This window comes from Peromyscus leucopus, chromosome 9 (assembly GCF_004664715.2).
Source record: "Peromyscus leucopus breed LL Stock chromosome 9, UCI_PerLeu_2.1, whole genome shotgun sequence".
NCBI lineage: Eukaryota > Metazoa > Chordata > Mammalia > Rodentia > Cricetidae > Peromyscus > Peromyscus leucopus.
In genome coordinates, this window is record NC_051070.1 from 3,190,954 (window position 1) to 3,209,786 (window position 18,833).

General features: G+C 49.8%; 1 protein-coding gene across 2 annotated transcripts in view; it reads left to right on the top strand.

Annotated features, from left to right (window-relative positions):
- Stk24 (serine/threonine kinase 24) overlaps window positions 1–18,833 on the top strand; it is a 104,156-nt gene that overhangs the window by 41,474 nt on the left and 43,849 nt on the right. The window contains exons 1-2 of one of the 2 annotated variants that reach the window (XM_028868233.2): window positions 10,847–10,939; window positions 13,047–13,277. In XM_028868233.2, coding sequence (XP_028724066.1) covers window positions 10,862–10,939; window positions 13,047–13,277 — 309 coding nt within the window. In that variant the 5' untranslated portion in view covers window positions 10,847–10,861. Of the gene's footprint in view, window positions 1–10,846; window positions 10,940–13,046; window positions 13,278–18,833 lie in introns of those variants that run through there. The other variant, XM_028868235.2, reaches the window with a different exon arrangement.

Here is an 18,833-nt window from a genome sequence, read left to right on the forward strand (position 1 = left end):
GTTTCTGGTTTTAGGGAGTGGTAGGTAGTCATGAGTGGGATTGGCAGTCTGGGATATACTGAGGAACAAGCTTGCCCAGGGGTCTCTTGGTAGGACTGGGCCAGGCTGGATGAGTTGGCATCGACCAGTTCATCTGCAGGAGGAGTGAGCTCTCTGGACGAGGGGCGCTGGCCGAGTTCTGAGGAGCAGATTGCCATGCCTGTTACCAACCCACCTCCCTGGCCCAGACCAGGAGAGCACCGCGTCGTGACAGGGTGGTCATGTGACACAGCCAAGTCATTAGTGCACCAGATCTAGGCAGGGGCTTTGTTTTCATGGGGACACTGGGGGGAAGCTTAGCCTACAGAGCAGAGGTCATTCCAAGAGCCGGCGAGGACTGCAAATGGTCAGAGCTATTCAGGTTTAAAATGTAGAGTACTTAAGTCATTACAGAACTCTTTTAATGAATTCTCTCAAGGGATCTGAAGTAGTAAGTGCTATAGAAGCCTGGACCCAGAAGGCTTTCTTTCTGTAACTCTTAGAGTATGGTAGGACACTGCACACTTCATTTTCTCCTCAGAGGCCTCAGAAGCCCTAGGTGGCTAGTAGGTGTTGCCCGCCCACCAGTCTATACTGAGAGGTCAGGTTCTGCTTTCTATTGCTGCCTGTGCCTCTGTGTGTGTGTGTGTGTGTGTGAGGGGGGGGGGAGGGGGAGGCAGGCAGAGATGGAACAGAAATACCCACTATTTGCTTTCCTAGAGAGCACAGGATGAGTATATACTAGAGAAATGCTTTCAAATGGTCTTTCTCATTTATTTGAAATCTAGTCACCTTCCTGGGTAGATGTTGAGCTGCTCCTGGACTTTTATGCACAAATTGAAATCGTTCCCTCCTGAGAATGTAGTTTCTATCTAACCTTCAGGGCATCATAGTCCAGCAGCAGAGTGCCAGCTGTTTGCCATTGGGGCAGAGATTGGCTGCCAGCTGCACTCTACTCCAGGAGAGGGTGCAAGGACATGCACTAGCTGCCAGGGCCTCGCGTGTGCTAGGTTTGCGTTGAACCACATCCGGATCCCAGCAGGCCATCCCATGACATACTTGGCAAGTGGAAGTGGGTCTGATACCAGCTCTCAGGTTTGGAATCGCCTGAGCCAGCCTGTCTGCCATCTCCGTGTCTCTGTTCAGGCTTATGAAGAAGAGGCAACCTCTGACGTGTATAAAAGCCAGTCTATGCAACTTTGTTTTTATAGTTTTTACTAATGTCCTTTTAGGATTTGTTATAATAATAAATAATTTGAATAATTGAATGTTTGGTTTCCAGTTGATGGGCTGTTCATGAAGGACTAGGAGGTGTGGCCTTGTTGGAGGAGGTGTGTCACTGGGACCCCGTGGGCTCTCAGGTTTCAAAAGCCCATGCCAGCCCCAGTCAGTCCCCCACTTTGCCTCCACCTTTCCAAGAAGATGTGAGCTCTGAGCTACTGCTCCAGTGCCATGCCTGCTGCCTGCTCCCCCATCTGCCCGTCATGATGACTGTGGACTAACCCAGTGAGGCTGTAAGCAAGCGCCCAATCGGATGCCCTCCTTTATAAGTTGTCTTGGTTGTGATGTGTAGCACAAATCTTAAAAGTTCTTATTAATAAAATCAAACCTGGAGCCAGGTCTTGGGGTGAACGCTGGAAGATCAGAGAAGCAGAACAATCCACAGCTTCCTCACCTCGCCAATTCCTCAGCTGATCCTGTTTCCTCAGACTGGAAGCTTCTGAGTCCTCATCCAGAATGAATCTCAGCTGAACTGCTGCTCCAAAGCCTGAAAGCTTAACCAGCTCTAGTTCCTGGTCCTCCTTATATACCTTTCTGCTTTCTGCCATCACTCCTTGGGATTAAAGGCGTGAGTCACCATGCCTGGCTGTTTCCAGTGTGGCTTTGAACTCACAGAGATCCAGATGGATCTCTGCCTCCCAAGTGATAGGATTAAAGGTGTGTGTGCCACCATTTTCTGGCCTCTATGTCTATCTAGTGGCTGTTCAGTCCTCTGGCCCCAGATAAGTTTATTAGGTTGCACAATATCCTATTTAAAACAAGTAGGTTCTTTTTAAAAGTAGATTCAGAAATCTCCCTTTATGTCTTATCATATCCATATTCTCTTTTTTCTTTTCATAATAGATTCAATAATCTACCTTTTGTCATTTTTATATTTTCCCCTTTTTTCTTTTTAGAGTAGATTCAATGACCTACCCATTTATCCTATTTATCTTTTTTTTCTCGGAGTAGATTCAATGATCTACCTCATATCTATATTCTCTTTTTTCTTTTTCTTTAAACAAAAGCTCTTAATCTAAATCTCCTTTTTTAGCTTTTTTCCTGACCATTAACAATTAACAACTTGTAACCAACCATCATAAACAATGACAGTTATCCATAAGCCATTGAATGGCCAAAAAAAACCCACCCTACCTCTTGGGAATATGGGTGTAGTTTTCTTAAAATTACTTCCTGCTTTCTGGGGACAAAGACATCTCTAGGAAATCCTGAAAAGAAAATTTTGGTGTTAATTGTCAAGTCCTGAGAGAGTTAGTTGTATCATTTGTCCAGTCTGTACATAATAGGAAAGTGCAGGGCTATCTCAAGTCCTGGCTCTAGTAGTCTGTGAATCTGGATCATCTCAGCTAGCCATCTCGAAATTGTCCTGAGCAGTTTATAGTCCAAAGTCAATTTTTCCGTGGTGTTAATCAGCTTAATGGCCTTACCATAGTCCATGTGGAATCATTTTTGTGGGGTCCTGTCATCCTTTTGAAGATTTCAAAGTTGCTGTTAGGCATGGCCATGGTTCCCTGCAGAAATTTCTTTTCTTTTTTCTTTTTTTCTCTTTTCTTTCCTTCTTTCCTTCTTTCTTTCCTTTCTCTCTCTCTCTCTCTCTCTCTCTCTCTCTCTCTCTCTCTCTCTCTCTCTCTCTCTCTGCCTCTGTGGTTTGGAGCAATCATAGTCTGATAAATGTCTGTCTCTGGGAACCATGAACATTCTTCCCTAGAAGAGAAAATTTTCACAGTAATTTCTCCCCACCATTTGTCATGCCAAACTTTTCCAAACTGACCTTTGCTGATGCTTTCTTGTAACACGATGGTCCTGCCAATTCTTCTTTGAACAAGCAGCAGTAAACCCTTCGTCCCAGGTAGCAGCATCACCGCAGTCATCAACATGATGAGAAGCAGCTGCTGCCTCCATGGTCCCACCACTGTTTGTGGTTCAGCCCCGGCCGGAGCTTCTCCTTAGCAAGCCTCCTAGGCCAGCCTCACACTTGAGAGCTGCCTGCCTCTGCCTCCTTCAGTAAATCCTATGGGCGTGCACCACCACAACCAGCAGTATGGCTTGAGTCTGAGCTGGGGCCCACAAGGCCACAGGCAGGCAGCTTTTTTGAGAATTTGTACCACGAACGTAAGGCATCAGATGTAGCATGAATCTTAAAAGTTCTTATTAATAAAATCAAACCTAAAGCCAGGTATTGGGGTGAACGCTGGAAGATCAGAGAAGCAGAACAAGCCACAGCTTCCTCACGTCCCCCAATTCCTCAGCTGATCCTGTTTCCTCAGACTGGAAGCTTCTGTGTCCTCATCCAAGTGGATCTCAGCTGAACTGCTGCTGTTGCTGCTCAAAAGCCTAAAAGCTTAGCCAGGCTCTAGTTCCTGGCCCTCACGCCTTATATACCTTTCTGCTTCCTGCCATCACTTCCTGGGATTAAAGGCGTGAGTCATCATGCCTGGCTGTTTCCAGTGTGGCTTTGAATTCACAGAGATCCAGATGGATCTCTGCCTCCCAAGTGATAGGATTAAAGGCGTGTGTGCCACCATTTTCTGGCCTCTTGTGTCTATCTAGTGGCTGTCTGTTCTCTGAGCCCAGATAAGTTTATTAGGGTGCACAATATTTTGGGGGATACAATATTACCACAGTGATGTCTCTATAGCTATAGAACAGTAACTAAGACAGGTTTATCACCATCTTGTCTTGATGGAGGCTTCTAACTTTTCACAGTGAGTGGTTGGTCATTCAGAGTAACTGAACAAAGGAAAAGGTTCCTCTGTGGGCAGAAAGCAGAGTTAAGAGTGAAGGAGATGTAGTTATGGGTGGCAAACATTTTATGTGGGAAATGGCCATTTATTTTTTCTTCAAGGCTCATTTTTGAGCATCTGGATTTAGAGGGGCCTTAAAAGTCCATAACAACGGCACAGGCCTTTTCCTTAGAAGTCCATAACGGTACAGGTCTTTGTTGGAGCCTGTTGGGTTTTCTCAGCAGTGAAGGCACCAATCTAGCACTATGGCCCTGTGCACTGTGGTGTGGGAGGCGCTCATTCTATGTACTTGGCTGGTTGTCCATGCAGACTCTTCTAGGGAGATCCCAGGCTTTTAGGTAGCCATTCACTGTCTAAACCCAGTGAAGAACTTCTGTGACGGTGTTGACTCCAGGCTCTCTTTGGTACCTTCGCTAGGCTTCGTAGGGTCCTAGAAGCTGGGCATGTTGGTGGAAAGGTTTGGTGTATTCTCAGAGCCCAGGCTCAAACCTGGGCTTTGGATCCAGAACACTCAATTTGCTGTTCATTTTGACTAGTTATTAAGGGTTCTGACCTTTATAATAAATAACTTGGGCTTTTCTAAATCTTGTTCCAGATTAAAAAGGAATAAGATAAGGTTTGAATATGTATAGAGGTGCAGAAGTTAGACTGAGTTTTTATTTTACTTTCTTTTTTTTAACTCTCTGGTTCTTTACTCTTTTGGGGACCCAGCTTCCAAATAAGTCACACACGGTGACTTACTCTTACTTATGAATGCCCAGCCTTAGCTTGGTTTGTTTCTAGACAGCTTTTCTTAACTTAAGTTATCCCATCTACCTTTTGCCTCTGGGTTTTTATCTTTCTCTATTTCTGTATTCCTTTCTTTACTTCTTTTTCCGTGGCTTGCTGTGTAGCTGGGTGGTTCACCCCTGGAGTCTTAACTCCTCGATCATTTTTCCAAGATTTCTCCTCCTATTTCTTCTCTCAGCCTGCCAGCCCTGCCGTTCCTTCCTCCTGCCTTGCTATTGGCTGTTCAGCTCAACACAGATCATCAGGTGTTTTAGACAGACACAGTAACACAGCTTCACAGAGTTAAACAAATGCAACATAAAAGAATGCAATATGTCTTTTCACCATTAAAACAAATGTTCCACAGCATAAACAAATGTAACACATCTTTTAAAAATATTTTACTGTTATTTATTTACGTGTACATGTGTGTTTGTCTGTATATGTGCGTGTATCTAAGTTAGGGCCATCCCCTGGGTCTGGAGTTACAAGCAGTTGTAAGCTGCCGGATGTGGGTGCTGGGAACTGAACTTGGGTCCACTGGAAGAACAATACATGTTCTTAACCACTGAGCCATCTCTCTAGCCCCAACACATCTTAAAATAATATTCTACAACACTGAACGTTGGAGACAGAGAGCCTGGTTTGTCGTGACGAAAATGGTGGGGAAACTTAAGGTGGTAAAGCCACAAAAGCAGGCAGGGCAGGTACCCGCTCCCCACACTCCCAGTTCACTCCTGCGTCCCCAGATCTCTTAACCAGCTGGTGAAGCTTTTGTGATTAGAGGAATCAGTATTTTAGTGTCATCCATTATTAGTTACTTTCACTGATTATCTCAGATTGGTGAAATATAGACATTTCTGTCATTTCCACAGTCTGGGATGTCCAAGAGCATGGCAGGGGGGCAGGGCATCTGGCAGGGGGGCAGGGCATCTGGCAGGGGGGCAGGGCATCTGGCAGGGGGGCAGGGCATCTGGCAAGGGGGGCAGGGCATCTGGCAAGGGGGGCAGGGCATCTGGCAGTGGGGGCAGGGCATCTGGCAGGGGCCTTCCTGCTGTGTTGTAACACGACAGAAAGGCAAAAGGAGTGTGCTGAGACAGAGATCTGGCTGAATCTATGTTTTCATCATGAGCCTACCCCATCAGGAGCGCAGTCCAACACAGTCATGAAGACAGAGCCCAAGGGTCCCAGCTCTTAGGACTGTTAAAGGGCCAGTCACGTTTCAGCATGAGGTTCGGGGGATACATGTAGCTGGAGTTTTCCTGTGTCCACCCGGCTCCTGTAGTTGCTCAGACCCAAGTAAACACACAGAGACTTGCATTACTTATAAACTGTATGGCCGTGACATGCTTTTTGTTATCTAGTTCTTACATCTTAAATCAATCCATTTCTATTAATCTATAAGTTGCCACGTGGCTTGTGGCTTACCAGTAATTTTACATCTTGCTTCCTCCGTGTCTGGCTGGCGACTCCTGACTCAGTCTTCCTGTTCCCAGCATTCTCTTCTCCTCTTATCCAGCCTATACTTCCTGCTTGGCTACTGGCCAATCAGCACTTTATTTATTAACCAATCAGAGCAACACATTCATAGCATACAGAGTGCTATCCACAGCAGATACATTCAGAGCCTAGCACATGCCTTAGGTCTGCGGACGTTAACCTCAGTCATGTCAGGTTCCTGATTGGGAGGCACGTAATCTTCACTTAGTTGTGTGAGAGAGAGGGGCAGAGGGACGAACACTCTGCTGCTGTTTCTGCCTGCCCAGCCCCTTCTTACAGGAGGAACCAAAGGCTCATAGCTGTGGAGTACCCTGTGAGGGTTTCAGGGCTCAGTGCACTCACCTGTGGGACTGACGGACACTGCCTTTCAGAGCATTAGTTCTTCCTGTCTCACGGAATGGAGATTCCCACTGCAGCAGTGCAGGTGAGCAGTGGACCTCAGACACCGTGTGGACACAGCACCCAGGGGACCTCAGACACCGTGTGGACACAGCACCCAGGGGACCTCAGACACCGTGTGGACACAGCACCCAGGGGACCTCAGACACCGTGTGGACACAGCACCCAGTGGACCTCAGACACCGTGTGGACACAGCACCCAGGGAACCTCAGACACTGTGTGGACACAGCACCCAGGGGACCTCAGACACCGTGTGGACACAGTCCCAGTGGACCTCAGACACTGTGTGGACACAGCACCCAGGGGACCTCAGACACCGTGTGGACACAGCACCCAGGGGACCTCAGACACCGTGTGGACACAGCACCCAGTGGACCTCAGACACCGTGTGGACACAGCACCCAGGGAACCTCAGACACTGTGTGGACACAGCACCCAGGGGACCTCAGACACCGTGTGGACACAGCCCAAGGGGACCTCAGACACCGTGTGGACACAGCACCCAGGGGACCTCAGACACCGTGTGGACACAGCACCCAGGGGACCTCAGACACCGTGTGGACACAGTCCCAGTGGACCTCAGACACCGTGTGGACACAGCACCCAGTGGACCTCAGACACCGTGTGGACACAGCACCAGTCGACCTCAGACACCGTGTGGACACAGCACCCAGTGGACCTCAGACACCGTGTGGACACAGCACCCAGTGGACCTCAGACACCGTGTGGACACAGCACCCAGTGGACCTCAGACACCGTGTGGACACAGCACCAGTCGACCTCAGACACCGTGTGGACACAGTCCCAGTGGACCTCAGACACTGTGTGGACACAGCACCCAGGGGACCTCAGACACCGTGTGGACACAGTCCCAGTGGACCTCAGACACCGTGTGGACACAGCACCCAGTGGACCTCAGACACTGTGTGGACACAGCCCCAGTGGACCTCAGACACCGTGTGAACACAGCACCCAGGGGACCTCAGACACCGTGTGGACACAGCACCAGTCGACCTCAGACACCGTGTGGACACAGCACCAGTCGACCTCAGACACGGTGTGGACACAGCACCCAGCTTGGTCCTCTTACCCTAGTCTGGTTCTGGAGAGGGATTGCGTGTCTGTTCCTGTGTCTCTCTCTTGACCTTCCTCTGTGTTAGAGAAGGCTGAGCCTCCTGACCCCTGACTCCTGCCCCGGGGCCTCCGGGCCTCCTACAGCAGGTTCCGCTTCCCTTCAGGCTGTGACTTCTCAGCTCAGCATAGTCCTTTTTATACAGAAAACTCAGGGTGGTTCACCAAGGGCATTTTCTTGTCTTTTTTTTTCTCCCGTGCCAAGGAGATGTGTTTTCCTCAGAGGACAAATTCTGCCATCACAATCTTGAGCTTCCCTCTTCAGACAGGTTACCTGTAGCATTGCTTCTCTTCTGAGCATGGATGACACCAGCCGTGTGGTAACGAGCGTATGCAAGGTTTGCCCTGGTCCAGGGCCTTGGCCTTGGGAACAGGCTCCGTGGGGTTCTGCTCTCAGTCTTCAGTGACCCTCTTCTTGCCCAGGGCAGTGTTCAGCGGCGTATTTGAGCAGATGTGAGGTGTCACATTGGACGGACAGCAAGAAAGGGAAAACATCTGCTTTCCAGACCGTCTTAGACCAGGTGAAAGAAAAATGGAGGATTTATTAAGCCAAACACCCTCTCCATATAGGAAACCCCTCCCTCAGTATGTTCGTTTCCCTACTGTGTTCTGAGATGCATCCCCTCATCTCCTACACGGTTTTGTGGAGCCACATGCCATCCCAGAACTTGGTGACTTTAGCAGTAGTGATTTAGTACGCCTCCCTGTTTTAGTTACTTTTCTGTTGCTGTGATACAAACACTACGATCAAGCTGCTTATACAAGTGTTTATTTGGGCTTACAGTTCCAGGAGATTAAAGTCCATAATGGCAGGAACAAACATCCGAAACCTCACAGGGAATGGCAGGAGTCTTTTGAAACCTCAAGCCTGCATCCCAGTAACACATTTCCTTCAACAAGGCCACACCCCCTGATCCTTCCCAAACAGTTCCACCAACTGGAGACCAAGTATTCAGACATAAGCAAGCCTGTGGAGGCTGTTCTTATTCAAACCACCGTACCGTATCTCCCCCCCCCTCTGTGTATGGGTGGGTGGTGTGTGTGTGTGTATAGATGCACATGTGTACTCTCTATGGTTTGTGGCTGTGGTCAGCTGGAGGGTTGTAGGGTCTGTGCTCTGGAGGTATGATTTGTCACATGCAGCTGCTCCAGTGGGTCAGAACAGGCTTCTTTGTGCTGATGGAGGTGCTGAAGAGGCCTCAGCTGAGAGCTGTGTGGACCTTTAAGGCTTGACCTTGTAAGCTATACAGGGTTTAAAGCAATCCCAGGCAGGCCCAGGTCTGGGGTCACAGTCAACTCAGTGTTTGCTAGAGCAGTAGACACAGATGTGCGGAGCTGTGGCCCTGGGGTTGGTGCCTTGTTGGGGCCATGTGTGGTAGCACTCTGCTGGTTTGCCTCCTGCTGCCGAGGACCGCGTCCCACACACATGCACAATGCACTCTGCTCCTGCCTCCCCCTTCCCATGTGGTGCAGCAGCAGACTGCATCAGGCTGCAGCTTCTGTCTCTTCAGGGAGCTGTGAACTGAAATACCATCATCTCAGCCATCAGTGGCAAGACAGGAAGGTCTGACACAGATTGTTGTCTCTTGAGACGAGGCGTGGGAGATGGTCTCTAATGGTTTCCAGCTCCCTCTGTCTTAGCTGTCTCATGGAGGAACAGACAACTCAGGCTGGGCAACTTCCAGTTCTGGTTCTGTAGGTGCTGGGCAGTTCTGCTGGCCTTGGACTGGGGATGACCTCATGCATATGCCGGGACTTCATGGGGTCCCGGAGCTGGCCAGATGGGTCTCACCATGGGCTGAGAGGACCACTGAAGTGACATCCTCCGTGATGTGTACAAGGGCAGGTGGGAGTCACAGGTAGTAACATTGTCCTGCCCTTCACTGGCCTCTTCAGTGTTGGAAGGGTGTAGGTAAATCGGTATTGTTGTTATTATTTTTTAAACCTCTCAAAAGGAAGTACCGGCGTTGTGCATGAGGATCGAGCAGTTAGCAGGCTGCTGCCGCCTGTAGCTCTTGCTGTGCCCAGGCTGGCTTTCCCCCAGTTCTCAGGAGTCTTCTCTAAGAGTGTCAGGACAGTCTCCGAGAGAGGCTATTCTTGTGATTTCTAATGTGGGTCTTTCTTGCTGGTGTCTACGGAAACCAGGTTTCGTTGCTGCTCAGGGAGCATTTGTTGACTCAGTTTCATTGCCCCTCTTGGTGCCGAGCCTGTGGATAGAGGGGTGAGTGAGCATGGCCCCCACCCTTCCTCAGCTTGATCTGGAACATAAGACAGAGCAAAAGAGGAGGGTTGTGAGAGGGCAGTTCAGTAGGGTGAGTGACACCGTGTGTCTGTGGGAGGAGATCATTCTAGAAAGTGAAGTGTCCTGGAGTTCAGGAGTCCTAGAAGCAGAGTGGGAGCTGACAGGTGGTGTTGGCGTCTGCACGCCAGTGGAGAGCAGTTCTTAGATTCTTCTGGATGCTTAAAAAAATGTGGATTGTATGCAACTCCCCAACCCTCACTGGGCTTAATGATTTTCCCAGGTGATTCTCTTCAGCTGGGTGGGGGAAACACTGACCCGCACCCTGGACTCGGAACTGGCTGGCATCCCTGGGAGAAGGAACAGAGAAAGGCTGGAAGACCTGGCTTGGGATCTGAGTGGTTTCCATGATTGAGGGCCAGTATGAAGATTCATTTGGCACCAGGGGCTGGAAGAAGAGCTGAGGGCAGGCTGTGGAGGCCAAGTTACAAGGGGGCAGAGGGCGTGGCTGATGGGGCTCCAAGGAGGGCACTGTATCAGTGGTGACCAGCGTTGCCCAGCCAGACTGCGGTGGACGGGGCAGGCAGGTGCAGAGGACAGGCAGGAACCTTCAGCAGAGAAGCGTGTGAAGTGGGAGGACGGCTGAGCCCAAGTGGGGTGCTGCTTGTCTGTCCAAAGTGGGAGGAACCCGAGCGTGCTGCCCAGGGCACGGAGCCAGTGCAGATAGGCGGAAGGTGAGCTGTCCAGGGTCGCTGCTGGTGAAGCTTTGCAGAGAGGAGGATGGATTCCAGAGTCCCGAGATTGGCGCTAGCCTCGAAGAAAAGGAAGGCCACCCCGCTTTATCCTGGAGGGAAGGAGGTAAGAGGAGTTACTGCAGCTGCTCTGACTGGAGGTGATTCTGCTGAAGGAGGGACATGGGTGTCCCTCACCCAGGTCTGTCTGTACTCATGGCTGCTTGGGTGATGTGGGAGGGAGCAGATGGACAGGCTGAGCTGGATGCAGGATGCTGCCCCCGCTTGCATTTTCCAGTATTCTTTGGGGATATTCCCAAAAATGACTTTGAAGAGTGCTTACCTAGTAAACTTGGCAAGTTTAAAAACGGGAAATTTTAGGGTTACCCACCAGTTTCTAAAACGGCCCCTACTTGAGGAGATTGCCCTCAGCTCAGATCTTTCTCAGACTATCTTGGCAAGTGAAGGGTCTTGGAAAACCGTGTGAGTGTCCGAAGACAGTCGGGCAGGTTCCAGGCCTGGAGACAGCAGCTGTCCAGGCCAGGGCTGCTGTCCGTTCCCAGCTGAACCACAGAATGTTGTTTCAAGTGCAGATGAAGGGGAATGGGTTTTCTCCTGGGACTTAGTGGGAATGTATTTAGCTTTTCTGTGAGACAAGGAGGTCATGGCCAAAACGGCAGTCTTTGCAGTCCTAGAGGTTTCTGTAGCAGTGTGTGACAGGGCTCTCCATTCCACTGTGCAGAGTGTGAGCGACAGCCCATCTCCCCACGCTCCTTTCTTGAGGTGACTCTGGCGCACTTCACATGGTGTGTGCCACGTCCAGCATGCAGACTTACCTTAGCTGAATGTGACTCTGGTACCTCTGCCTCGTCGTGTGAGAACGGGGCACCTGTGACTGAGTGTCTGGTTCTTGTCATACAATGGAGCGCATCGAGGCTCCCAAGTTAAACCCTAGTAAGCCAGGTGCTTGGAACTTCAACTCTGAAGGCATGTGAGTGGCTGGCAGCAGTGACAGCAAGGTCGTTGTCACTGTGCCGCTAGTGTTGGCATGTCCTGTGCCTGTAACCCACCCTGTCACTGCCACAGACAGCCTTCTTTCCTGGTCTTTCCCTGCCTCCTTCTCGGCCCCTCTACAAATTCTTTGAAGGATTAATAATAGACTTAAGGATCAGCCAGCCGACCTTTTCTTTCTGTGAGAAAATGTGTTTACCAGACTGGCTTTGGGGGCTTCTAACGCCCTTGGGAGTTGCAGGGTTTGGGTGCCACTGGCATTTTGCCCTGGGCAGGTGACTTGCTCTGAGACTATCTCCTGTCCCCTGTTGTGACACCGAGCCCCTCAGACAATTTCCAGATGTGACTGCTCCTGCTGAGAACCCTGGGACAGGGCTGTGTGGGTGTTGAGACCCAGTGTCCAGACTGTCCTTGGGCATGGGTGCTGTGTGTGGTCAGACTGTCCTTGGGTGCTGTGTGTGGTCAGACTGTCCTTGGGTGCTGTGTGTGGTCAGACTGTCCTTGGGTGCTGTGTGGAGTCAGACTGTCCTTGGGTGCTGTGTGGAGTCGCACCTTCGGGCTGATTCATGCTTCAGTGCTCTAAAAGTTCTTTGGTGGTAACAGCATTTGCGGGCCATGGGATCTGGATATTGTTCTGGTGAAGAGGTTAGCTGTAATGACACTAGTAGGGACGCGTTTATCGGGGGCTGAAACGGTCTGTTATAATTAGGTTGTGGTTTTTCTTCCCCTCCCTGTTAGGTGAGAGCTGATTCACCTGTATTTTAGCAACTGCCCTCTGGAGTTAGGATGCGATGGAGATGGATTGAGAAAAAAAGAGATTTTTTGCTTGGAGCAAATTTAACTTCTGACCTCTTCCCTTCCCTGCCTGCTGAACCCAGGGACTCACACATACTAGGCAGGCTTTCTACCCCTGCTACATTGCCAGCCCCAGAGCAAGTTTTAAAATGAGCTAATGACCTATTCTGATGCATTTCAGTATACACTTCAAGTTTGTTTTCATTAGACAAAATGTGCATCGTGTTTGTGCCACACTCTGTTTAACCTACACATGTAGATAAGACCCAGGACTTTTAGATCCTGACCCTGAAAAACTAGTCACAGCAGCATGGTCCTTGTCACAGGAAGCACAGCAGTCCCTCCAAGGCCCTGGTCAACACAGCATTGTAGGTAGAATGAAGCACCAGCTGTGGCTCTGGGAGTCTGATGTCTCCTTCTCTCCGCAGAACCTGAAAGCAGACCCAGAAGAGCTGTTTACCAAGCTGGAGAAGATCGGAAAGGGCTCTTTTGGTGAGGTGTTCAAAGGCATTGACAATCGGACTCAGAAAGTGGTTGCCATAAAAATCATTGATCTGGAGGAAGCTGAAGATGAGATAGAGGACATTCAACAAGAAATCACAGTGCTGAGTCAGTGTGACAGTCCATATGTAACCAAATATTATGGATCCTATCTGAAGGTAAGGCTTAAAAATAACGCTGCTTCCCGTTACGCTGCGCTTGGCCGAGTGGGGAGAGGGGCCCCGGAGGACCTGACAGCACAGCAGGCTTTCAGAGCAGGGAGAGGGCGAGCGAGCCTTTGACCTTTGCATCAAAGGACGTGGCTTTGATGGCGTCATCATCATTATCGAGAATGCCACTCACGGGATTTTATTTTTGGTAAAAGCAGTTGGTGTTGACATTCTCTCTCGGAGAAGAAACTCTTTGAGTGGGGCTTTGTTGTTGAAACTGTTCAATATTTTATAACAGTGACCACTAGTCACTCATAGGTGGCTGTGAGGAGCCACAAAACCTCTTGCTTGTCATCCTCAGCTGTGTAGCTGGAGTAGCTGATGTGTCCACACTCAGCGTGTAAGAATGCTGGTGAGGAAATGACCGAGTCAAGCAGCCATGCCAGTGTGGAACACTGTGATGGCCCCGGCCTGCCCCCGCTCTTCAGTGGTCAGGTTGAGTCAGTGCACTGGCTCTCAGCCCCTTTGGAATTGAACGACCCTTTCATGGGTCGCCCAAGACCATCAGAAAACGTAGATATTTACTTCAGGATTCCTGCCAGTAAAATTACAGTTACGAAGTACCAACAAAAATAATTTTATGGTCGGGAGTCACCACAACATGAACTGTATTAAAGGGCTGCAGCATTGCCGGGTTGAGAACCGTGGTATTAATGTGTTCTGACCCTGTGTGGAAGCTGTCTCTCATGGTGGATGTCATAGGGTCATCCCACCACTAAGAAGGCTCGGTGATTCCTGTGTTCAGGCCCCTGGACAGGTGGCCACTCACTGAGAGAATAAAAGTAGCGTCCTTAAAACGGGAGATTTAGAGCACTTAAGAACTGGTGCAAAAACATCCTGACAGAATTTCTGTGCAAGCCAGAACTTCTATGTGGAAGCGCGAGCATTTTCCGAGGAAGGCAGCAGAGGCGAGGCCTGTCCCTCTTCCGACCACCTGCTGGACACATCTACTCTGCTGTGAAAGCGGAGGATAGAGTTTGTTTTTGTGGGAACAAGATGGTTATCAGTCTAAGGTTGAAACTGTTGAGATGAACATCAGGCGGTAGTGTTACTCTCGCGTTACAGCGAGAAAGGACGGCGGCCCATAGTTGCTGCGTTTATGTGGGTTTGGAACGGAAAGTGGTGGCTTCTCAAGGTAGGTGGCACTGTGCGTGGATCTTGTCGTCACTCACTTTTGGTGTGGGGCTGCGAGTGAGTTTTTTTTTTAAACATTCTGTTTCCCCATTTGTGAAATGGAGAAAACACACACCCTGCTCTGGACTGGATGTGACCAGGTGCTTCAGTCTTGCCCTTACTGCCTTGCAAGAGAGCTGTGACCTGGGATTGTGAGCCTCAGGAACCCATTTGTCCTCAGTTTCTTTTGTCGGGGTGTTTTATCACAGTAGAAACGAAAACTAGAGCAGTCTTGTAAGGGGAAAGGCCGCAGCCCGCTGCCCAACGGCGGCTTAGATGGATAGGTAAGGCCGCAGTGGTGTAAGGGGAGAAGCAGCGTGCTGCATCCATGCTCTGCACTTAAGTGGACACATAAGGCCTGGAAAAGTCCATTTCAACTGAATTCACTCCTGTTGCAGTGTTTAGTTTGGGGGAAACTAAACACGCTGGGCTGATCACCAGAGGCCGCCTTCTGCCACAGCCTCTGTACCAACCTTTCAACACAGCAGTACTGTACGCCAGGTCTAACGGAATGGGGTGGGCAGGGCAGGACCAGGGGATGCTGTGCAGGTGACAGACGGCAGCAGGTCAGTGTGGTTGGGGTGCCGCAGGACCCCGCCTGGCCCTGCTCCGTGCAGCCTCTCAGTACATATGCTGCTGTGTTTGGGGGCACCGCCAGCCTGCCAGGTCTGTGTTGGGGTTGACTGATGGTCACGGCCAGGGCTCTTCTCTGCTCCTCTGGCAGGTGCTCCACCAGGTGGCCTCTCAGGCTGCCCGTTCTGCAGGGTTTGGGAGCCTGTTGGGTTTCCTGGGCCTGGCACATGGAGGTTTTTGGCAAATAGTGACTTGAAAGCATTTTTTTTTCTTTGTTTCAGATATTATCTCAGCCACATGACTCAGAATCCATGTCTGAAGCTCATTGTTATGTGCTAAAATGGGGTTTCTCCTGTCCTTTTAGAACCACTTATCTGGTCTCTGGCCTCATCCCAGTTCTAAAGCAGATCAGGTGTGAGGCTCTGATAAAAGAAAGAAAAGTGTTTGCTTTTCAGATCTTTACTTGGTGTACTTTCTTATCAGAGTGTCACCATTAAGGACACATGCCCCACGGGGTCATTGTCTCATTGTGGCTTCAGGTCCTGGGTTTACACTGAGCTTTGTAAGCTTTTTTTTTAAAAGCTAGTTCCTAAAAATTGTTAGGGTATTTTACTCACAAGATTCACCAGAAATTAATATTGAAAAGGTCTCTGAGTTCTGGGAAGGACCTATGCTGGTGAAGGCTCCGTGGTTTCGGGTGCATTCCACACCTCACTTTAGAGGGCTTTTCTCAGCCATAGTCCTCCTTTTCTTTTGTAAGTTGAAAAGTCACTTTACTTGTTCTGGGGAGTTGTCCAGAATCTTCTCAGAACTTCTGAAACTGCTCCCTGGTGCCAGCAACCTGGGTGGCCTGGGTGAGCACTTTGAAGCTCAGGACTTGCACACGCCCACAGTGACAATGTCGCTATCTGTACACCCCTGAAATGGGGATAGGTGAGCAGACATGTTTTTGTGGTACTTCTCAAATCGGTTGTCCTTTGGATGTAATGGAGATAGCCCCAGCTGGTGACAGTGGTCCTCTGCATCCTCATGTTGGTCATGACACCAGACAGGGTCTGACTTCAGATGGAGACTTTACCAGTGTATGTAGGTGCCCTCGATGGCCGCCTTGGGTGCCTTGAAGCCTAGACTGATGTTTTTGTAGTACCAAGGGAGTTTCTCCTTGCTAGTTTCTTCCAGCAGAACATACTGTGGTGATATTGTGTTCCCCAAAATATTGTGCACCCTAATAAACTTATCTGGGGCCAGAGAACAGAACAGCCACTTGGTATAGAGACCAGAAAATGGTGGCACACACACCTTTAATCCTATCACTTGGGAGGCAGAGATCCATCCGGATCTCTGTGAGTTGAAAGCCACACTGGAAACAGCCAGGCATGGTGGCTCACGCCTTTAATCCCAGGAAGTGATGGCAGGAAGCAGAAAGGTATATAAGGCCTGAGGACCAGGAATTAGAGCTGGTTAAGCTTTTAGGCTTCTGAGCAACAAACAGTTCAGCTGAGATTCATTCTGGATGAGGACTGAGAGGCTTCCAGTCTGAGGAAACAGGATCAGCTGAGGAACTGGCAAGGTGAGGAAGCTGTGGCTTGTTCTGCTTCTCTGATCTTCCAGCATTGATCCCAATACCCAGCCCCAGGTTTGTTTTTATTAATAAGACTCTTTAAGATTCCTGCTACAAACATACTTCTTGGTTTGAAAGATTGTGGGCTGCTTTTGATAAGTAAGCTTGGTCTGCATGTCCGCTATCCTCCCAGCAGGTGAGGAAGAGAGGGCCGACTCCCAGGCTTCCTGTTCACTACTCAGTTATATTGGACTTGTCTTTTCCCTGCCTGCCCCATGTAGGGAACCAGTTTCCTCTGGTGAAATGAAAACCAGTCATTTCACGCTCCAGGAAAGAGACAGAAAAAGGTGCTGGTGTGAGTGGCCAGTGTCTGTGACGGAGTATCTGTCCGTCCCTGGTCTGGGCTTTTTCCTCTAGCATAGTGAATGGCCAGTTTCTTGACCTTAGATATTCTGAGTAGTGAGCACAACAGAATACCGTTAGCCCCTGTGTGTAAAGTTTGTGCTGGCTAGTCTTACGTTATCTTGGCACATGGTAGAGCCATTTTGGAAGAGGGAACTTCAATTGAGAAAATGCCCCTGCTAGATTGTCCTGTGGCAGTTGGGCATTTTCTTGATTGGTGTGGGAGGGCCCAGCTCACTATGGACAGTGCCACCTGTGGGCTGATGGTCTTGGGTGCTCTAAGAAAGCAGGCTGAGGAGGCCATGAGGAGCAAGCCAGTAAGCAGTGTTCCTTCAAGGCCTCTGCCTCAGTCCCTGCCTCCAGGCTCCTGCCCTGACGCCCCTGGATGATGGACTGCAGGCTGTAAGATGAAATAAACCCTTTCCCCCCAAGTTGCTTTTGGTCATGGTGTTTTGTCATAGCAATAAAAACTAAGACAGTTTCCAGGGGGAACACCCATAGTGCACTCTGCCTTGCAGGTATTATAATCTAAGAAACATTTTTATATCTGGAACAGTTTATCTTGCCATGTGAAAAAAACGGATCCCGTTAGAACCTGGCAGATACTTTCCTCCCTTCTGACCTTTCCAGGTATTTTTTTCAGAAAGCCAATCCTGGTATTGTCCCAATTCCATGTATTTAGCAATATTACGGCTGCTCACTCAGGAGTGCGTCTTGTTTCAGATCCATGTCTGTCTGTACAGACATCTACACCTAGGACGTCTCAGCAAAGCACAGGCTCTCTCACTCCCTCCCTCGCTCCAAAGACAGAGTCCCACCATGTTTCTATTGGTGTGGAAGAAGTAAGATACTGTTTTAATATGAGTGCATGAGAGGTGATTGACATTTACTGGGACTGGATTCACTGCACCAGGTCGCCCATGTGGCGCAGTCTTGCCCTGTTAATAAGAGGGTGTTCTGTGAGCTACGTGAGTATAGCGTTGTGGCACTCTTCTGTGTGGTGCGTTGGTTCCCGCTGACTACCGCATCGGTGGCCTTCCCTCACTGGAGGTCTGAGACCAATGTCTGTAGATGCTTCCGGCTTCTAGTGTGTGGAAGTCTGGGATCGTCTTGTATACCCTGTAGTGCATAGGACCACCCAAGGGCCAGAAGTCAGTGTGTGAGATGGTAGCAGGTGTATTTCATTTTCATTGCTGAATGAGTTGCTGTGATGCAGTATCTAAGAACTGACTTCAAAGGGGGAAGATGTGCTTTCATTTCCCATGTCAGGTTTGGTCCACGGGTCTCAGCTCTGCCCCTTTGAGCCTGTAGTGAGCTGTACATGGTAGGTAGTGAGCAGAGGTACACACCTCAGGGCTGTCAGGAAGCTGAGAGTGGAGGGCACAGGGCCCTTCCACTCTTTTCAAGGACACAGCCCCAGTAACTAGCTTCCTTCCTCCAGTTCCCTGCTAGAAGTGCCACTGGCACCATCAGCCAGGGCCACGGCTTCCTGCACAAGCCATGTGGTGTGTGTGTGGGTGGGGGGTATGGAACTGCTGTTGCCATAGGGCCACGCCTTCCTGCACAAGCCATGTGGGTTGTGCGTGTGCGTGCGTGTGTGTGTGGGGGGGAGGGGGAGTATGGAACTGCTGTTGCCATAGGGCCACGCCTTCCTGCACAAGCCATGCAATGGGGACGGGTTAGGGGCACGGGACCTCCAAGGCCACAGGACCAAGCCAGAACACTGACTGACACTCCATTGCACGTATATATCACATTTTCACTTGTCACTTTGAGGGATATTTGGGTGGTTTCCA